This window comes from Aotus nancymaae, unplaced genomic scaffold (assembly GCF_030222135.1).
Source record: "Aotus nancymaae isolate 86718 unplaced genomic scaffold, 86718_ANA_hifiasm-v0.15.2.pri h1tg000008l, whole genome shotgun sequence".
In the NCBI taxonomy this organism is placed as follows: Eukaryota; Metazoa; Chordata; class Mammalia; order Primates; family Aotidae; genus Aotus; species Aotus nancymaae.
The window spans coordinates 42,873,181-42,892,975 of record NW_026988419.1 but is presented as its reverse complement, the minus strand read 5'-3'; the positions used below and the strand labels follow the sequence as shown (position 1 = coordinate 42,892,975).

Genomic DNA, 19,795 nt, shown 5'->3' with positions numbered 1-19,795 from the left:
ACTTCAGTCTTAAAGAAAGCTCTTTTCATATCTTTCAGGTATTTCTTTTTTAAGAGATTTAAATGACATAAGTGGGTGGGAAGAAATATACCAAAGGAAGCTGAACTCAGAAGTTTCTCTAAATCTCTTAACTTAGTTAATATATTATTTCATCTCTTCTTTCATAAATTCTCAGTTCTCAGGTTCCTTCCCCCCACCACAACCACCACCTATAGCAGGGTCTCAGATATAGTGGTACAATCATGGCTCACTGCAGTCTGGAATTCCTAGACTCAAATGATCCTCCTGCCTCAACCTCCCAAGTAGTTGGGACTACAGGCATGCACCACCATGACTTGTTAATTTTTTGCCCAGGCTGATTTTGAACTTCTGGCCTCAAGTGACTCTCGCACACTGGCCTCCCAAAGCACCAGGATTACAGGCATGTGCCACTGTGCATGGCCTCTTCAGGATCCATATTAAGTAAAATAAATGCTGTTATGAAAAACCCAACACTTTGTTATTTAATCTAAAAATGGTTTCTAAAATGTCTTCTATTCAACTGTCACTAATAGCAAAAAACAGAACACCTTTTAAAACTGAAAAAAAGGTACCTATTATGTCTATCAAATCTTTGCAATATATTAACGTAACTCAATCTTTGAGCACTGTTCATTCTTTTTATGAAAAAAGGGACATGTCTTCAATAACATTAATCACTGGCTAAACATAATCTGATTCAGTAGTTCTCATTTAACTGAGCACTAGTCAACTTTCACGTGGGCGGTTTGTATTGCAATAAAATCATCTGGGAATTGTATATGCTCATTATTTTTATTCCATTCCAATTCCCACTTCTCTAGTCATGACAACATGCCCTTTCTAAAATATGCTTTAAAACTTAATTTTCTACTATGGATTCTGTGTGTGTGGCAGGGCGGGGGGGGGGGGGGGGGGCGGGGATTTTCCCTTTTTTCCCTTTACCCTTTTGAGTTCTTAGCTAGGAATGCTGTAACAAGACAGACAAGAGAAAAAAAGTTTATCAACATTATACCTCATGTATACATGGGAGATATCTAGGGGGAAGTAAGAACTCTCCAAGAGGGGGCCTAAAACTCCAGCTTACATAGCAACTTCAACTAGAAAGAAGGATGTGAAACCAAAGTAACCAAAAACACCATGGTAAATAAGAGAAACGATTGTTTTGCAGATTTAAGTTGGTGTCTCTGTTGATAGGAGTCTCTTGCAATTCTGTCATCCTTCTCTTCCCCAGAGAGAAAGAGACACTCTTACAAAGAGACATTTCCTTTATAGGTACACATTTCTCTTACATAAAGGTAACTTATGCTGTTTTCAGAGATTACCCTGTGTTTGCTGGTTCTCAAAATAATCCGCTCAAAATAGCCTTTATGCCAAAGTGTCATATACTGGTCTCCTACAATCACAAAACCCTCTCATTAGCAGCATCTTAAGGGCACTTTGAGAAACACAAAAACAATACCATACTGTACCACATTTTGAGTTAGGCTGGGGAGCCAACTTCATTCCTATTCTAAAATGCAAGAGGTGGTGGAGAAGGTGGAGAAAAGGAAGACTAGGAAGGAAGGAGAGAAGAACCTAAAATGTTCTTTAAATCCAATTCAGCCGGGGAGTGATACTACATGTATGAAACAAAAATTTAAGGATTTTCCTCTGTTTTATATCTACTTTAAAAAAATGTGCATTTATGTTATATCCAAGGAATTTTCAAAAAGTTCATGGAATATGCGTATTATGAAAAAACTATGCATGAACTTCAATTTTTTTTTGTAGAAAAATAAACTCTTACTAACTTGGCATAACATACCAGAACAAGATCTAGCTTGAGGCATTAAGAGGGATTAGACAGCAGTTTGAAAGAGCCCCTATCAGAGCAACATGAATTCTGCTAAAATTGAAGCAAGAACAAATATCAAATTTATGGTAAAGCTTGTATGGAAGAAAAGTAAAATCACTGGTGAGTTATGAAAACTTTGTGAGGAAAATGTTCCAAAGATATCAACAGTTTACGAATAGATAACTCATGTTAAGAAGGTATGAGACAATCAATGTTCAAGTGGCCCACAGTGGTAGACCATCCATATCAATTTGTGAGGAAAAAATTCATCTAGTTCATGCCCTAATTGAAGATGATCAATGGTTAATAGCATGAACAGCAAATGCCACAATTCTTTTAAAATTGGTTCAGTTTACACAATTCCGACTGAAAAATTAAAGCTGCGCAAACTTTCCATCCAATGAGTGCCAAAACCACTGCACCCAGATCTGCTGCAGACAAGAACAGAGCTTTCAATGGAAATTCTTTCTTATATTATTGAAAGAAAAAATTTATTGACCAGAATCAAACAAGTACTATTTGTATTAGCTCCATGTTATTCTCACACTTCTGTACTAGTGTATGTTAAATAAGCAGAAGCCACTGAACTGAGACTGTCTCTGCACTTTGAGTTCCTTCGTAATAAATTGCAACCTTAGGCCTGGTGCAGTGGCTCTCGCCTGTAATCCCAGCACTTTGGGAGGCCAAGGCGAGCGGATCACCTGAGGTCAGGAGTTCGAGACTAGCCTGACCAATATGATGAAACCCCACCTCTACTAAAAATACAAAAATTGGCAGAGCCTGGTAGCATGCGCCTGTAACCCCAGCTACTTGGGAGGCTGAGACAAGAAAAATCACTTGAACCCGGGAGGCAGAGTTTGCAGTGAGCCAAGATCGCACCATTGCAATCCAGCCTGGGCAACAAGAGCAAAACTCCATCTCAGGAAAAAAAAGAAATCAATCCTTAGTATGGAAATAAACTGAAACCTAATTTAAGAGTATAGTTTTGTAACAAACAGCCAAGTTTCAAACAATCATAGGCAGCCAACAGATCAGACCATACCCATAGAGGGTGAACATCTCATCACACCATGCCCAAATAAGGCCAAATTGGCCTTGTGGTAGCCAATCAGGTAATTTCTCTAATTTGCTTCCACATTTAGCCTATAAAAATTCATTGCTCATGATGCTGCAAGGTGGAGCTCTTTCAACCCCTTCTGGTTCTGCCTGCTGCCAGATTCATGAATTGTTCTTTGCTTGGATGAAGTGTTAAATCTGTATGAAGTTTTTAACAGATTAAAAATGTATCTACACTACACCTACACTAAGCAATTATGTGTAATTCCAAAATTCTACTAAAAAATTCTGAAAATAAAGGCTTTTTGAATAGTAAACTGTGGTCTCAATGCCTTATGAAAATTGTTCCTAAAGTAAACTCCCCTCCCACTAGAATCATCATGATCTGAGAACTTGTGAGAAACGCAAATTCTTGGGCCACATTCCAGACTAAACTAGAAATGGGGGGAGGAAAGAATCTGCATTTTTTTTTTTTTTAAGATAGAGTCTCACTCTGTTGCCCAGGCTGGAGTGCAATAGTGCAATCTTGGCTCACTGCAACCTCCAACTCCCAGGATCAAGCAATTTTGCTGCCTCAGACTCAGGAGTAGCTAGGATTACAGGCCCCCACCACCACACCTGGCTGATTTTATATTCTTAGTAGAGATGGGGTTTCACCACGTTGGTTAGGCTCGTCTTGAACTCCTGGCTTCAAGTGATCTGCCTGCCTAGGCCTCCCAAAGTGCTAGGTGCACAGGCTTGAGCCAATGTGCCCAGTATAGTATCTGCTTTTTAACAAGCCCTTCAGGTTACTCTGATACAAACTAAAATATGAAAACCAGACTTTGGGAGATTTAGAAAAATGTCACAGATGACACAACCACACACTAGTTAAGAACCTATAGATTAGCAGTTTTTAACCTTACCTTCACAGTGCTATCACCAGGGAGCTTTCAAAATGCCTATGTCTCACACCACTATCCAATTTAGTGATTAAGGGAGGTAAGGAAAGCCTAGGCACTGAGATTTTAAAAAGACTTCCAAATGATTCTAAAGTGCAAACAAGGTTAAGAGCCAATGATCTAGAGGATTACATTTTCAGAAGCTAGAGTTCATAAAACAACTTATACTAAGAAATAGGGAGAGACATTGTGGGGGTGGGGTGGGGGATAACATGGGGAGAAATGCCAGATATAGTATGCACTTAAAGTTAAATAAATAAATGCAAAAAAAAAAAAAAAAAAGAAACGCTTAAGTTTTCTGTTGCTATAACTGAATATCTGAGACTGGGTAATTTATAAAGAAAAGGAATTTATTTCTCACAGCTCTTCTGGAGATTGGGAAACCCAAAGTTGAGGGGCCGTATCTGTTGAGGGCCTTCTTGCTGATGGGGACTATTCAGAGCCCACCAGTGCAAGGCATCATCTGGTGAGGGGCCAAGAGCATGCCAAACTGGCTTTTATAACAGATCCATTCCCATAGTAATTAAACCATTCTTCCTGTGATAACCCATTAATCCATGAATGGATCAAATTACCCTCATGACCTCATCATCTCTTAAAGGCCCCACTTCTTAATACTGTTACATTCGGGATTAAGTTTCAACAAGAGTTTCAGTGGGGACAAATATTCAAACCATAGCATTCCATGCCTGACCTCCCAAACTCATACCCTTCTCACATACAAAAACATTGACTCTATCTCTGAATCTTCAAAACATTAACTTGTTTCAGGAGCAACTCAAAATTCCAAAGTCCAGAGTCCCATCTGTGAAGCCTGTGAAATCAAAACAAGTTATCTACTTCCAAGATACAATGGTAGGACAGGTATAGGGTATACATTCCCATTCTAAAAGGGAGAAATGGGTCAAAAGAAAGGAGTAACAGGCCTCAAGCAAGTCTAAAACCTGGGAAAGACGACATTAACTCTTAAAGGTAGAGAGTTAACTCTTTCAATTCCATGTCTGAATCCTGTGCACACTGGGGTGGGAGTGGGGAGGTGGGCCCTCAAGGTATCAAACAACCTGCCCCTAGAGCTTTCTGGGCTTGGCCAGTTAAGAGTGGGTAGCTAGGCAGACACGAGCTGGGCTAAGCCCCACCCCCCCACCACCACCATAACCCTAGAATGTCAGGTGACCATCAAGTGATGGTCAGGTGGTTAAACAGTCTCCCTAAAATAATAATTGGTCGCAGCTAGCAGCAGGAACAGGCAGTGTCCCTGTAGAAAGAAAACACCTGAAGCTAAAGATCCGCAGCTTCTCATTAAGATCTCAGGAGCTGGGCAAGTAGACTCAAGCATGTGCACTAAGATGCAAAATGGCAAAGTTTAACTGATATATGATCTTCCTCTAAAAATGTTCAACTAGCAAGGGAAAAATGCCTCAAATGAGCACACGCACAACTTGAGTAAACACACTGAGCATGTGGCCCCTCTGGTATGCTGGCAGACCACTGCACATGTGGACAGGCCACCCCAAGGAAAAATCAAGGGAGAAGAAACTCAAACCCCAGAACCATGCCAACGTATAAAACCCCAAGTCAAAGGCCAAACAGAACACTTGAATCTCTCAAGTTGCTTGCCTGGCACTCTACCAAGTGTACTTTACTTTCTATTGTTCCTGCTCTAAAACTTTTTAATAAACTCTCACTCCTGCTCAAAAACTTGTCTTGGTCTCTCACTCTGCCTTATGCCCCTTGGACAAATTCTTCCCATCAAGGAGGCAAGAATCAAGTTACTGCAGACTTGTATAGATCCCCTGCTAACAAGCCCACACTTCAGCTCAAAGTTGCAAACTGGTGCCATGCTGCCAGTGGGTCAACAGCTCTAGAATTTCAAGGGCAGCTCTAGCACTGACCTCACAATTCCACTTGGCATTTCCCAGAAGGGGCTCCCTGTGGTGGCTCCAATCCTGCAGCAAGTCTTTGCCTGGACACCAGACTGTCTAATATATCCATTGAAATCTAGGTAGAGGCTCCCATGCCTTCCCAGCTCTGCTTTCTGACAACCTGCACAATTAGCACCACATGGATGCCACCAAGGCTTATGGCTCATATCTTCTGGAGCTGCAGGTCAAGCTGCACCTGGGGCCACATGAGCCACAGTGGGGGCAACTGAGGAGCACTGTTCTGGAATTCTGGGAGCAGAGGCCCAAAGCAGCCCTGGGTGGTAAGTTCATTGGGGGGGGGCCCAAGCCCATCACCCAAAACCATTTGTGCTAGAGCTCTGAGCCTGTGATGAGAAACAGAGGCTCAGAGATCTCCGAAATGCCTTCAGGGTCTTTCTCCCCTTGTCTTGATAACCTGTTCTATAAGTACCACTCTCCTTAGCAAAAATTGCTGGGCCACACCTTGGTTTCCTCTCCCAAAAAGTTTTTTTATTCTTTGCATGGCCAGGCTGAGAGTTTTCCAAATCTTCTTTTCTTTCCCTTTTGATTATAAATTTCATCTTCAGTCTTTTTCCTTCTCACAGCTTAATGTAAGCCATTAGAAGTAGCCATGCAGCAGCCTGAATGCTTTGCTGATTACACAGGTATTCTTCCAGACATTCTAATTCATTGCTCTAAAATCCTGAATTCCATAGAGCCCTCAGTCATGGACACAATCCAGTCAGGTTCTTCGCCACTTTATTACAAGGATGCTCTTTACTCTAGTATCTTGTTCCTCATTTTCATCTGAGACCTCATCAAAATGGCTGTTACTGTTCATATTTCTATTGGCATTCTGCTCATGAGCACTTAAATTATCTCTAAGAAGTTCCAGTTTCCCTAGCCTTGCCTTCTTCTGAGTCCTCACCAGAATCACCCTTAATGCTCCATTCACAGCAATATAGGTTTTTTTTTTTCTATCCTGCTCCTCCAAACTCTTTCAAGTGTCCATCCATTACCCAATTCCAAAGCCACTTCCACATTTTCAGGTATTTGTTATTAGCAACAGCCCCACTTCTCAGTATCAATTTTCTGTCTCAGTCCATTTTGTGCTACTGTAACAGAATACCACAGACTGGGTGATTTATAAAATAAAATTTAAAAACAGGATTATTTAGGTAATGGTTCTACAAGCTGGAAAGTTCAAGATTGAGAGGCTGCATCTGGCTGCTTCTGGTGAGGGCCTTATGCTACATGAAAACATGGCAGAGAAATAGAAGAGGTACCAGGCATGTGTAAAAAGGGCAAAACATGGGAGGCAACCTCACTTTACAACAATCTGCTCTCACAGAAACCATTCCACAAGAACTAACCCAGTCTTGCAAGAAAGACACTAATCCATCTTAACAACATAATCACATTTTAAAGGCACCATCTCCCAACACCACCACATTGGGAAACAGCCTCAACACGAGTTTTGGTGGGGACAACCCATATTCAAATCACAGAAGTTTGTACATGAGACGTGAAAAGTGTGGCCTTCAAAACCAAGATAAATACCAAATCCCACTAATTAAAAAAAGAGACTGTTCACTTCCAGCCTGTTCTTCACTCTTTCAAAGGCTACACAAGATGTTTACTATTTAGGGTAGAATTGTTTAAAAATTATAACCGTGCATTTCTAGTTGTTATGAGAAGGCCAACAACAACAAAGGTAGGATAATCTTTGCCCTTTCCAGACCATCTACTATAATTGGGAAGAAAGTAACAATAAAGTGCAAACACCAAATTTAGAGTACAGACTGAAAGCACTGACTCAAAGGAAGAAGAAATCACATCTAATTGTAGTATAAGTTGAGCATCCTGAATCCAAAACTCTGAAATCTGAAACACTCCAATGAGCATTTCCTTTGAGTATCATGTTGGTGCTCCAAATATTTCAGATTTTAGATTTTTGGATTGAGGATACTAAACTGAAAAGTAGTGTAAATATTCCAAAATCCAAAACACTCCTGGTCCTAAGCATTTCAGATAAGAGATGCTCAATCATTACTATTTATTTCTATTAAAAAAGAAAGTAGAACCTCAGACTTCAAGGATGCATGTAGTTAGGCATATCTGATGGAAGAAAAAACACGATTTTCTTTGAGGGAGCTGATAAAACATAGTATAAAACAAACTTTCTCAGGAGTTCCTCATCTAAACCACTGATCACTGCAAATGATGTGATTATATTCTCAATTCTCCCAAGGATGATATATAATTAGTACCATTCAAGAAGCACAGGACAGAAATTGGAGATAATTCATTACATTCAATGGATAACTTAGAGCCACAGTTCTCAAATTAACATGACTCAGGAACTTGGAGGGCTTGGCTTGTTCAAACAGACTGCTAGGCCCCAGCCTAGAGACTGATTCTTTAGGCAAACTCAAGAATGTTTCAGGGCACTAAGACTTAATTCTGGTTAAGAAATGCTGATATAAAGTATATCTTTACGAAAATCATGTATGTTCTTTAAAGTAAATACTGAAAACAGAGACCAGTAGAAAGCAGCAGCAGCATCTTTACTTCGTCTATTCAAGACAACATTATCTTGATCTGTTTCACTGCAGTCTTTTCTTTTGAAATAAATATTCTTAGTTGCTACATATGAAGAATATATACCAACACTGTACCAACCTATACAAGCCCCAGCACTAAAGAACATGGCCAGTGCATGCAGACGTGGTGTGCTAGAACAATGATTCTCAGGCTTCTGTAAAAAGATGGAAGTTCTGCCCACTTATAGCACCAAAGGGCAGTTCACCAATCCTTTCATATCAGGAGTCTTGAGATGGAACTTTAAGTAATCTCTTGCTCAACTAGACAAAATGTTTATTGAAATACTCTCAATAATATGTCAGCAATATATTTACCATTACTGATAAGATTTTTTATATTTATACTAAATAACAACTTAGTTGGGTAGAAAACTCTTGGGTCCTAACTACTTTAATTCACAACTTCTCAACCCATTGACTTCAGTCACATTGTGTAACAGAGAAATCTTAAGAAATCTGTATATAACCTACATTCACTAATTATCCCCATTTACCTTGATTCCTTGGCCTGACTCGACTCATAGTTAGCTTTTTCTTCTTAAGGCTTGTAATTTTAAAAACTTAACCTGAACTTTTACCTAGGTGTGGGTCCCTTTTCACTGATCTTATCTGAAATTTTCTGTTTCCCTTAATTATACATATCTGAAGTTGGGAGTTTTTATTTTTACTTAAAGTCTTCTTTCATTATATCTGACCATCATTTCTGTTCCAAGTGTCTGAGAAAGTAAATCCATTTTTATGGAGTTTATTAACTGTTTTCCTTTTTCAACTTGTTGCCCTTTCATCTGAGTTTGTTCTCTCCTTATGGGATTTCTTTCCTTCGTTGGGTTCCCAGTAACTTTCTTTCATAGTCATTACCTCAAAACATTCATTTTCATCACTTTATAGTTTTTTAATGCTTTGTGAGTTTCCCAAGTTTGTTCTCCACAGATACTTCACTATCCGTGACATTACATTCATCTCTTTCTAATCTATTGCCTTTAAAAATGGAATGTCAGTTTTGCTACCATATACTAGTTCCCAGTCATCCTCCCTGTTATCTGCTTCCTTTTTCAATTTGCAGCCCTTTCATCTGCATTTTCTCTCTCCTTATGGGATTTCTTTCCTGATTTAATGGAGCCACGTTTATTTTTACATGCTGTTCAGTATGCCCACTGTTTTTGTCTTCATTTTTTCCTGGTTCCTTTCACATTGACAGGGCACCTCTTCCTTCAATGCTTCAGATTCTTTCCCTTCTTCTTATTCTGCAGTATTTTTTTCAGAGAGCTTTCATTTTCCCCATGTTAAAGCACAACCAACCCAGGCTCAGTTTCTGCCAAGCAGAGAGATACAGATCACGCTTGCTAGTAGAATCCCTTCCCACAATGATGTGCAAGATCCAAGCAATTCCCAGTGCTTATATTGAGTGATTCTACTAGAACAAAGGGGGGACTTCCTGTATTCCAAATAACTAAACTCCTAAAACATCGAACAGGTGGAATTTTCGAAATTCTACCCTTTGGCCTCATACTGCCTACCTACCTAAGCCCTACCTACCTGGGCCCTACCTACCTATGTCCTACCTATTGTCGTGGCTCAGGACATGCTACCCCAAACTACAGCCACTTGAAGGCCATTGTGACTTTCCCTCTCCTTTCTATGGGACAGCTAGCAGTGAAGAAATTCTTTAAGCTACCTCTTCTGAAAGTATGTCTTTTTTTGAGACAGAATTTCACTCTGTTGTCCAAGCTCGAGTGCAGTGGCATGATCTCAGCTCGCTACAACCTCCCCGTCCCAGGTTCAAGCAATTTTTGTGCCTAAGCCTCCCAAACAGCTGGGACTACTGGTGAGCACCACCACACCCAGATAATTTTTGTATTTTTAGTAGAAATGGGGTTTTGCCATGTTGCCCAGGCTGGTCTCAAACTCCTGGCCTCAAGCGATTCACCCACCTCAGCCTTTCAAAGTGCTAGGATTACAGGTATGAACCACCACACCCGGCCTTGAAAGTCATTAAACCCTCATGTGACAAGGGTCCCACCCTATACCTGGAGGAAAGGAATGTTATACAGAGAGGTCAAGAAGAATCTCAACAAACAAGCCTAAGTTCCCCCATTTATTACTATTGGATAACACCCTTTTTGTCCAATCATACTTCTATATGACTGTCCACTGTTCACTGAACTTACACACAAAAATACAGTTTTTCCCAGATCTGTGGGACTTCGGGTCTTCATTTCTGAGGGCTCCTATGTAATGTAAATAACTCTGATTAAATAAATTTGTTAAGCTTCTCTATTGTTAATCTGTTTTTTGTTATATGGGTAATGGCCATGACCTCTGCAACTGGTGAGGAAAAGACATTACTTTTTCTCTCCTCCACTACCTTTCTAGGCTGTTCAATTCACCATCTTCTCCATGCAGCCCTTTCCTGCCCTGAAGACCCATTCTGACCCCTCACCTCTTTAAAGGCTAATCTTTGTCAGTGCCATACAATTTACCACTTGCTTTGTAATTATTTCTCTAACTGCAGGTCAAGTTAATCAATGTCAGTTACATTTTAGACTTCACTGTAATAGCACAGAGGCAGAATATTTGTCAACTGACAGAAATGCAGTTACAGAGAACCTCATAAAGAATCCAAACACTTCCACTAAGGTTTAATTTTGCACAACGGGTACAATTTAGGCAACCAAATCTCTAATACTGAGTTTTAAAAAAAAAAAAAAAAAACTCAACATTCCAGTTTCTCATCTGAAGCTCTTGGAAGCAATCAGTTTCTTTGTAAGTAGAAAAAAGGCTCTATATATTAAAAGATAAAAATATAATCAGTTTCCATTGCTTAAAAAAAACTTGCTAATTAAAAAAGTTAAAATAGCATGTAACATATATGCTATATTTATAGAAAGAGAGTTTTCTTTTTTTTTTTTTTTTTTGAGTCAGTCTCACTCTGTCACCCAGGCTGGAGTACAGTGATGTGATCTCAGCTCACTGCAAGCTCCACCTCCTGGGTTCAAACAACTCTCGTGTGTCAGCCTCCAGAGTAGCTGGGATTACAGGTGTGTGCCACCATGCTAATTCTTGTATTTTTATACAGATAGAGTTTTGCCATAAAGGCCACGCTGGTCTCAAACTCCTGACCTCAAGCGATTTGCCCGCCTCAGCCTCTGAAAGTGCTGAGATTACGGGCATGAGGCACCATGCCTGGCCATATAACATAATTAAGAACCTAAAATACTCTTTTGGGTTGGGACAGTCTAAAAGTACTATAAGCAAATATTATATCCCAAATCTGTCAGGATCCAAAACCCACACAATTTTGTTTCAATGAGATCTATTACATTACATTCATCACCTCACTTCTGCTTAATAATTGTTAACGTATTTTTAATACGACTCACTCATATCAATGATCAGAGCCAAAAGTCTACTTACCCCACCCATTGTAATTCCATGAAGAAATGCAACATAAGGTTTCTGGCAAGAACCTGAAAGAAAGAGAGCTGCAATTTTAGTTATAGTGTTTAAAATACTTCCCTTTTTCTATCACATTATATATACTCTAAAGATTTTCTCTAGGAAATTTTAGCAAGAAATACCAAAGAAAACTAAATGTATGGCTTGTAAAATACATATTTTTAAATGTTAATCCAACACAATCCTGATTATCTATTCATTATCATTTAACAACATAACCTTCAATTTTAAACAAAAGCCAGGGCCCAGTGTGGTGGCTCATACCTGTAATCTCAGCTCTTTAGAAGGCCAATGTAGAAGGATTGCTTAAGGCCAGCAGTATGAGACCACCCTGGACAATAAAGCAACATCCCATCTCTTTAAAAAAAAAAAAAAAAAAGCCAGGTGTGGTGGCAGGCATCTGTAGCCCCAGCTGCTCAGGAGGCTGAGGTGGGAAGAACACTTTATCACTTAAGCATAGGAGGTTGAGGATGCAGTGAGCTGCAATCATGCCACTGTACTCCAGCCTGGGCAACAGTGCTAGACCCTATGTTTCAAAAATAAATAAAAAAGGATTTCTGCCAAGATGGTCAAATAGGAACAGCTCCAGAGCACAGTTCCCAGAGAGAACAACACAAAAGGCAAGCAATCTCTGCATTGCCAATCAAGGTACCAGGTTCATTTCAATGGGACTGGCTGGACAGTGGGTGTAGCCCAAGTAGGGCACTCAGAGACAGGGCAGGGCACTGCGCCATCCGGGAAGTGCAACTGGACGGAGGATCAGGGACTCTTCCCCTCAGGTATTTCAGTTCAGATACTGTGCTTCTCCCATGGCCTTTGCAACCCACAGGCAAGGAGATACCAGCCGGACTGAAAAGCGCTGCAAGTTACTAGCACAGATCTGAGCAGCAGCTGCAGCCGGCACTGTGGGTCATCAGCACAGATCTGGGCAGACGTTTTGACTAGCACTGAGAGCGACTGCCGGATGGAACTTCCTGCTCCCCAGAAAAAGGGGGAGCTGAAAGCAGGGAGACATGTGATACGGCTTGGTGGGTCCCACCCCAACAAAGACCAGCAAACTAAAGCCCTCTCACTTGCAAGTTTCGCAGTCAGTACATCAATTCAACCTTGACCTGGGATGATCAAGCTCAATGGGGGAAGGGCATCTGCCGTAGCTGATCTTACCTGTGTAAACAAAAGCCAGAGGAAGCTTACACAGCAGCTGGACTGAGCCTGTGGCAGCCCAGCAGTGCCTCTGAAAGCAGACAAGGGACAGACTGCCTCCTCAAATGACTCCCTGACCCCTGAATAACCAAAAAGATGACACATACAGGAGAGCTCTAGCTGACTGGTGGGTACCCTTCTGGGATGAAGCTACCAGAAGAAAGATCAGGCAGCAACACTTGCTGTTCTGCAGCCCCCTGGGGGTGATTCCCAGGCAAGCAAGGTCTGGAGTGGACCTCCAGCAGTCCTACAGCAGAGGGGCCTATTAGAAGGAAAACCAAAAAACGAAAAGATATAGCTTCAACATTAACAGAAAGGACATCCACTCAGAGATTCCATCTGAAAGTCACTAACTTCAAAGATCAAAGGTAGATAAATCCACGAAGATGGTAAGAAACCAGCACAAAACGGAAGAAATCATCAAAGACCAGAATGCCTCTCCTCCTCCAAGGGATCACAACTCCTCACCAGCAAGGGAACAAAACAGGATGGAGACTGAGTTTGAAGAACTGACAGAAGCAGGCTTCAGAAGGTGGATAATAACAAACTTCTCTGAGCTAAAGGAACATGTTCTAATACAATGCAAAGAAACTAAAAACCTTGAAAAAAGGTTAAACAAAATGCTAACTAGAATAACCAGCATAGAGAATAACAAACAATGATGGAGCTGAAAAACACAGCATGAGAACTTCACGAAGCATACACAAGTTTCAATAGCCAATTCGACCAAGCAGAAGAAAGGATATCAGAGATTGAAGATCAACTCAATGAAATAAAACGAGAAGGCAAGATTAGAGAAAAAAGAGTGAAAAGAAATGAACAAAGTCACCAAGAAATATGGGATTATGAAGACCTAATCTACACTTGATCAGTATACCTGAACGTGATGGGGAGAATGAATCCAAGCTAAAAAACACTCTTCAGGATATTATCCAGGAAAACTTCTCCAGCCTAACAAGGCAAGCCAACATCCAAATACAAAAAACACAGAGAACACCACAAAGATATTCCTCAAGAAGAGCAACCCCAAGGCACATAATCGTCAGATTCACCAGGGTTGAAATGAAGGAAAAAATGCTGAGGGCAGCCAGAGAGGAAGGTCGGGTTACCCACAAAGGGAAGCCCATCAGACTCACAGCGGATCTCTCAGCAGAAACCCTACAAACCACCAGAGAGTGGGGGCCAATATTCAACATCCTTAAAGGAAAGAACTTTCAACCCAGAATTTCATATCCAGCCAAACTAAGATTCATAAGCGAAGGAGAAATCAAATCCTTTACGAACAAGCAATTGCTGAGAGATTTCATCACCACCTGGTCTGCCTTACAAGAGGTCCTGAAAGAAGCACTAAACATAGAAAAGAACAACCAGTACCAGCCACTACAAAAACATACCAAATGGTAAAGAGTATCGACACAATGAAGAAACTGCATCAACTAATATTAAAGTTGATTAAACTATTTGACTGAAATAAGCACTCAAAATAGTTTAATCATCTTTATTTATGCCTGGCACACGGTATTAAAAGTTTAAGTAAGAATGTCTATTGAATATATTTTTGACAAAGTACACTGTCCACCTCATTTCTTGATTCCATTTCCAAAGCTCTGAGCAGCACACACATACCAATAGCATTGTTCAGTATATACTCTTCTCTGAAGAAAACTGGAGCTATCTTCTGGTTTGCCTTTTCAGCTTCCGAGATCACTAGGAAGGAAAGATTACAAATCAAAAAAATGATTTAATAGCCGGCATTGTCAACTAGATTAAAAGTATTATGATAATTAAATACTGGGGGAAAGGGAGCACTCTAAAATGACTTGTTAAAATTTAGAAGTTGCCCCTGCCATAGACATATTATAGTAATACATCCACAGTCCAAAGTCAAAGCTTCAAGGTAAAAATTCCTATTCTCTAACCCTTACAAAATGTTAGATTAGAAATTATAGGCTGGGCATGGTGGCTCAAGTCCTATAATCCCAGCACTTTGAGAAACCAGGTGGGAGGATTCCTTAAGGCCAGGAGTCTGAAACCAACCTGGACAACATGGTGAGACCCTGTCTCTACAAAAAATTTTTAATTAGCTGGTATGGTGCCACGTGCCTGTAGTCCCAGCTGCTCAGGAGGCTGAGGTGGGAGGATCACTTGAGTCCAGAATACCAAGGCTACAGTGAGCCATGAATCACACCATTGTATTCTGGCCTGGACAGAGGAATGAACCTTCTCTTTAAAAAAGAATAATATATTGCAATAAACTGCATTTTCTTTTGATTGTTTTCCCTAGCACCTAAATTAACATTTGCTACACATACATTTCCTTTGGTAATATATCTTAATATAAAATGTATTATACATGTGTGTATAGTACTACAATGTGTTGCATGTACTTAAATATTTCTGCCACATTCATTTACCCCATAAACATTTTTTGAGCATATACTAAGTACCAAGTACTGTTTTAGGTGTTGCAGATAATGAGACAGCAATATAAGACGGTTGTCCTGGAGTTCAGATTGATAAGAAAGAGACTACTAAAACATATTCTTTGTCCTATAAGGATGGGGTGCTGTGGTAATGGGAGCAGGAGATGTGTAATTAATTCAAAGTAGGCTTCCTATAAGAGGTAACCCTAAGCCAAGTTTGAAAAGGTAGATAAGAATTTCCCAGAAAGTAACAGGAAGAAAAATTCTGAGTAGGGGAAGCAGCACCCTACAAAGGCTCAATGTCAAGAAAGAAGAGTAAAATCAAGAATCGAATAGTTTTAAAAGACAAAAGGAAAAAGGTGAGGCTAGACAGGCAAATAACATACTGACATTTTTATTAATATCAATAGAAATGTAACGTCTCAAAGACATTGCTACAGCATACTACTGCCTGGCTTAGAAAACAAATGCTCAGTAAACATCTACTGAATAGTGAACACTATCAAATGGTTTCACTTCTATTGCAATCTTCTATTACCCAGAGTTCACATCTCCTACCATATTCCTCCTCCAGTCAATTTCAAGACTGCTATCAAAGTTTTCTCTTTTATATACTGCAAGCTCATATGCCTTTCCTGTCTTTAAGTCCTATGAATATTATCTACTAAAACACAAACTAAACATTTTATAGATATGTTTCCTCTTTTATGGGAAAGTATTACGTACAAAATGTTGTCTACAAATTTTTACACTAACTCTAGAATTCTCTTTTTTGTTTGCTTTGAGATAGAATCTCACTCTGTTGCCCAGGCTAGAGCAGAGTGGCACATTCTTGGTTCACTACAACCTCCATCTCCTGGGTTCAAGTTATTCTCCTGCCTCAGTCTCCCACGTAGTTGGGAGTACAGGTGTGCACCAACACGCCTGGCTAATTTTTGTATTTTTACTAGAGACAGGGTTTCACCATGTTGGCCAGCCTGGTCTCCCAACCTCAGATGATCTGCCTACCTGGGCCTCCTACTCTGGAATTCTGATATCTCTTCCTTCAAAATGTTCCATATGTTGACTTCTTTTCCTGGTTTTTAAAAGAAAGATCTGACATATACTTTTGTCATTCTGAGGTTTCACTGATATATACCTAAATAAATAAAAAAAGACTGTTGTCTTTGTCTACTGTCCTTTATTCAGATCTTATCACTGCTTACCAATTCTAAAAGGAAAGGAATATAAGTTTTACTGCCTTTGGAATGAAGCTCTTTTATCTCAAAAATCTTCTCAAATTTCCTTCTAATTTTTTCTGAAACAATTTTTATTCTAACCAATTAGTTCCATATAAATGTTCTTCATAATCATTTTTTGAAAATTTTCTGAGTGTCCACTTATTATCTTGAACTATGATCTTTTAAGAACTTTTCCCAGACTTGAATCCATTGCTTTATATGTGCAAATTACAATAATTCTAGAATTTGTAACTGTTATTTCCAAACATCAATATAAAATTAGGCCTATATACAGAAATACCTCAGTCAGAAGAAGCTAATAAACTCAATACATAAAGCTCTGCCTATCTGTAAACTGACAAGATCATAGGCCACAGGAAAGGCTAATTCAAGGCCTTGAAAAGCAGTATTTTTAAAATATGCATGTTGTTGGGAGGCCGAGGCAGGCAGATCACCTGAAGTCAGGAGTTTGAGACCAGCCTGGCCAACATGGTGAAACCCCGTCTCTACTAAAAATACAAAAATTAGCTGAGCATGCTGGTGGGCACCTGTGATCCCAGCTACTTGGGAAGCTGAGGCTGGAGAATTGTTTTAACCTGGGAGGCAGAGGTTGCAGTGAGCCGAGATCACATCATTGTACTCTAGCCTGGGCAACAAGATCAAAGCTCTGTCTCAAAAAAAAAAAAAAAAAAAAGTACATGTCATAGGCAAAACAATAGAATCAAAAACAAGTCAGTTAACAGATCAGTTTAAGCAATCAAAAGTTTCCATTAAACTGCAATTTTAAAATTCAGTTAAATTTAATAAGCATTTGAAATTATGTCCTGAATCCAGCTTTTTTCCTATTCCTAATGTAATGGTTTACATAAACATAAGTTTGGTGAACAAGCCCAAAGACTGTTTTCTTAATACAATACAAACAAACAAATATATAAAATTTTAACACAAGGAAACAAACCATACCTGAACCCTACCAATTCCATAAGGAACAAAATACAAATGTAAAGTTTCAGTATATTGTATATATAATATGGACAATTATAGTGGTTATGATATACACATGACATGGATCCTGAGAACAAACGTTTCTTCTGTCTTTAGCATTTAAAAATGTGTATAGACAGACTGACCTGAACAATTATGAAAAATAAGGAGAGCTTCTCTTATTTATTTCAGCATGTTTAAACACATGTAAAAATATATTTACAATGTAACAGGATAAATAAGTACATAGAAGACGCTTGCTTTGCGATCATGAATAGTGGGAAGCATAGAAAAAGTTACGGAAACATGTGAGAGCATGTCATAGTTGGAGAATGGTAAGCCACTCAACATGGCCAGATTGTCAGGTTTGATGACTAACAGAACTGCTTAATATAAGCTCTTCTAAAATATAAAGTGGACCCATATACCATAACTGGACATTTTGTTTGTGATGATTCAGAGAGACAACATATTTAAATTTCAAAAGGGTATCTGTGTAGTGAGAAAAAAATCATCAGCTATGCTCATTTGCTAATACTAACCGCAAAAAGTCTTAAAATTCATTTTTTCTAAGTTAACTTAAGAATGTATTAACTTTATAACAAAAAATTCTAAAAAGTAAAGCAAATTACAAATTATTATAAAAATTTAACAATACTTGATCAGTTCTAGTGGGACAAAAGCGCATTCAGGTGAAACAGAAAAATTTTTACCTCTGATATCACCCCCAGCACAGAAAGCCTTTCCTCCAGCTCCCTTTATAATAATCAGGAAAGTTTCAGGATCTTGTTCCCACTTCTTTTCAAATGTAAAAAAAAAGATGGTATAAGCACTTTATAAACACAAACTCATTAAAGTTATATGCATATGCACATATATACATACAATCACATATTCATATACGTGTGTGACAGTACATATTCTTCTATAAGATATCCATAAGAACAAATCTCATCCCATTCTTCATTGAATGAATTTCATTTACTTTTCTCAGATAAAGTAGAGGCTACTTCAAAAAGGCTGCTAGATGAGTACACTGTGTGATCCAAATTTCAAGACAGCACCTGAAATCTCTGCCATAACTTTGATAGCAAGATGAACAAATATGGGCTTAATAATAGTAAGTTATATAAACAGAAATTTATAGAACAAATCAACCCCAAGACTGCTGATAAATACAGCAATAACCTTTCTACTGTGCTGATACAGGGCTCTCTGTCCTCCTCACAAATGTATAAGTAACAGAATGAAACCACTTATGATATTGATTAAAATATGCAACTGATTTCGGTTTGGTAAAGACAGCTAATAAATAGGATGAAAGAATCAAGAGCCAATGAAAATGTGAAAGTCTAGAACAATGGACAAAAAAGAAAAATTAGTTAAGAAAACTTAACAGGGGTTCTATCAATCTATAGATCTAAGGTTGAGTATCCCTTATAGGAAATGCTTGGGACCAAAAGTGTTTCAGACTACTTTAGATTTTAGAATATTTGCATACACATTATGAGATATCTTGGGGATTAGATCTGAGTCTAAATACAAAATTCCTTTATATTTCATATACACCTTATACATATAGCCTGAAGGTAATTAATTTTCCCTTAGGGATGCTGAATAAACATTGTGTTATGCACTTGTGTTTGACTGTGAGTCATCAAGAGGGAGGTGTGGAATTTTCCACTTGTGGAAAATTTTTTAATTTTGTAGTGTTTTGAATAAGGATGTTCAACCTCTACTAGAGAATAAATATGTAACGCACAAGGAAGATGTAGCTGAACAGATGTGACTGTCCAAAAGGTTCATGCAATATTGGAGAACATTAATTACATCAACAGAGAAGTTTTCTAACATGAACATTTCTAATTTCTTCTACTCTGGTCCAACTCTAATTTGCAACAGTTGGCTTATTTCTATATATCACATTTTTGACATATTATAAAGGTATCTCAAACAGACACAAGAATGGAAGAAGATTCATCAAATGAAAATTAAGGAATTGGTAGCCAGGGGAAAACTAGTATTTGTTCAACATCTACATAGCAGAACGTATTAGGTACTTACATAGTCTATTCACTTAATCTTTACATATCATCATCCCCGTTTCAGAGCTGAGGAGAGCGAGGTACAGAGCTTAACTTTCCCAGCCTACA

At 38.9% G+C, this 19,795-nt stretch overlaps 1 protein-coding gene across 2 annotated transcripts in view; it reads right to left on the bottom strand.

Moving 5' to 3' along the window:
- HIBCH (3-hydroxyisobutyryl-CoA hydrolase) overlaps positions 1–19,795 on the bottom strand; it is a 103,034-nt gene that overhangs the window by 53,206 nt on the left and 30,033 nt on the right. For both annotated transcript variants that reach the window (XM_021672015.2, XM_064373237.1), the window contains exons 4-6: positions 18,356–18,440; positions 14,642–14,722; positions 11,771–11,823 (exon numbers count right to left, since the gene is read on the bottom strand). In XM_021672015.2, coding sequence (XP_021527690.2) covers positions 11,771–11,823; positions 14,642–14,722; positions 18,356–18,440 — 219 coding nt within the window. The remainder of the gene's footprint in view (positions 1–11,770; positions 11,824–14,641; positions 14,723–18,355; positions 18,441–19,795) is intronic.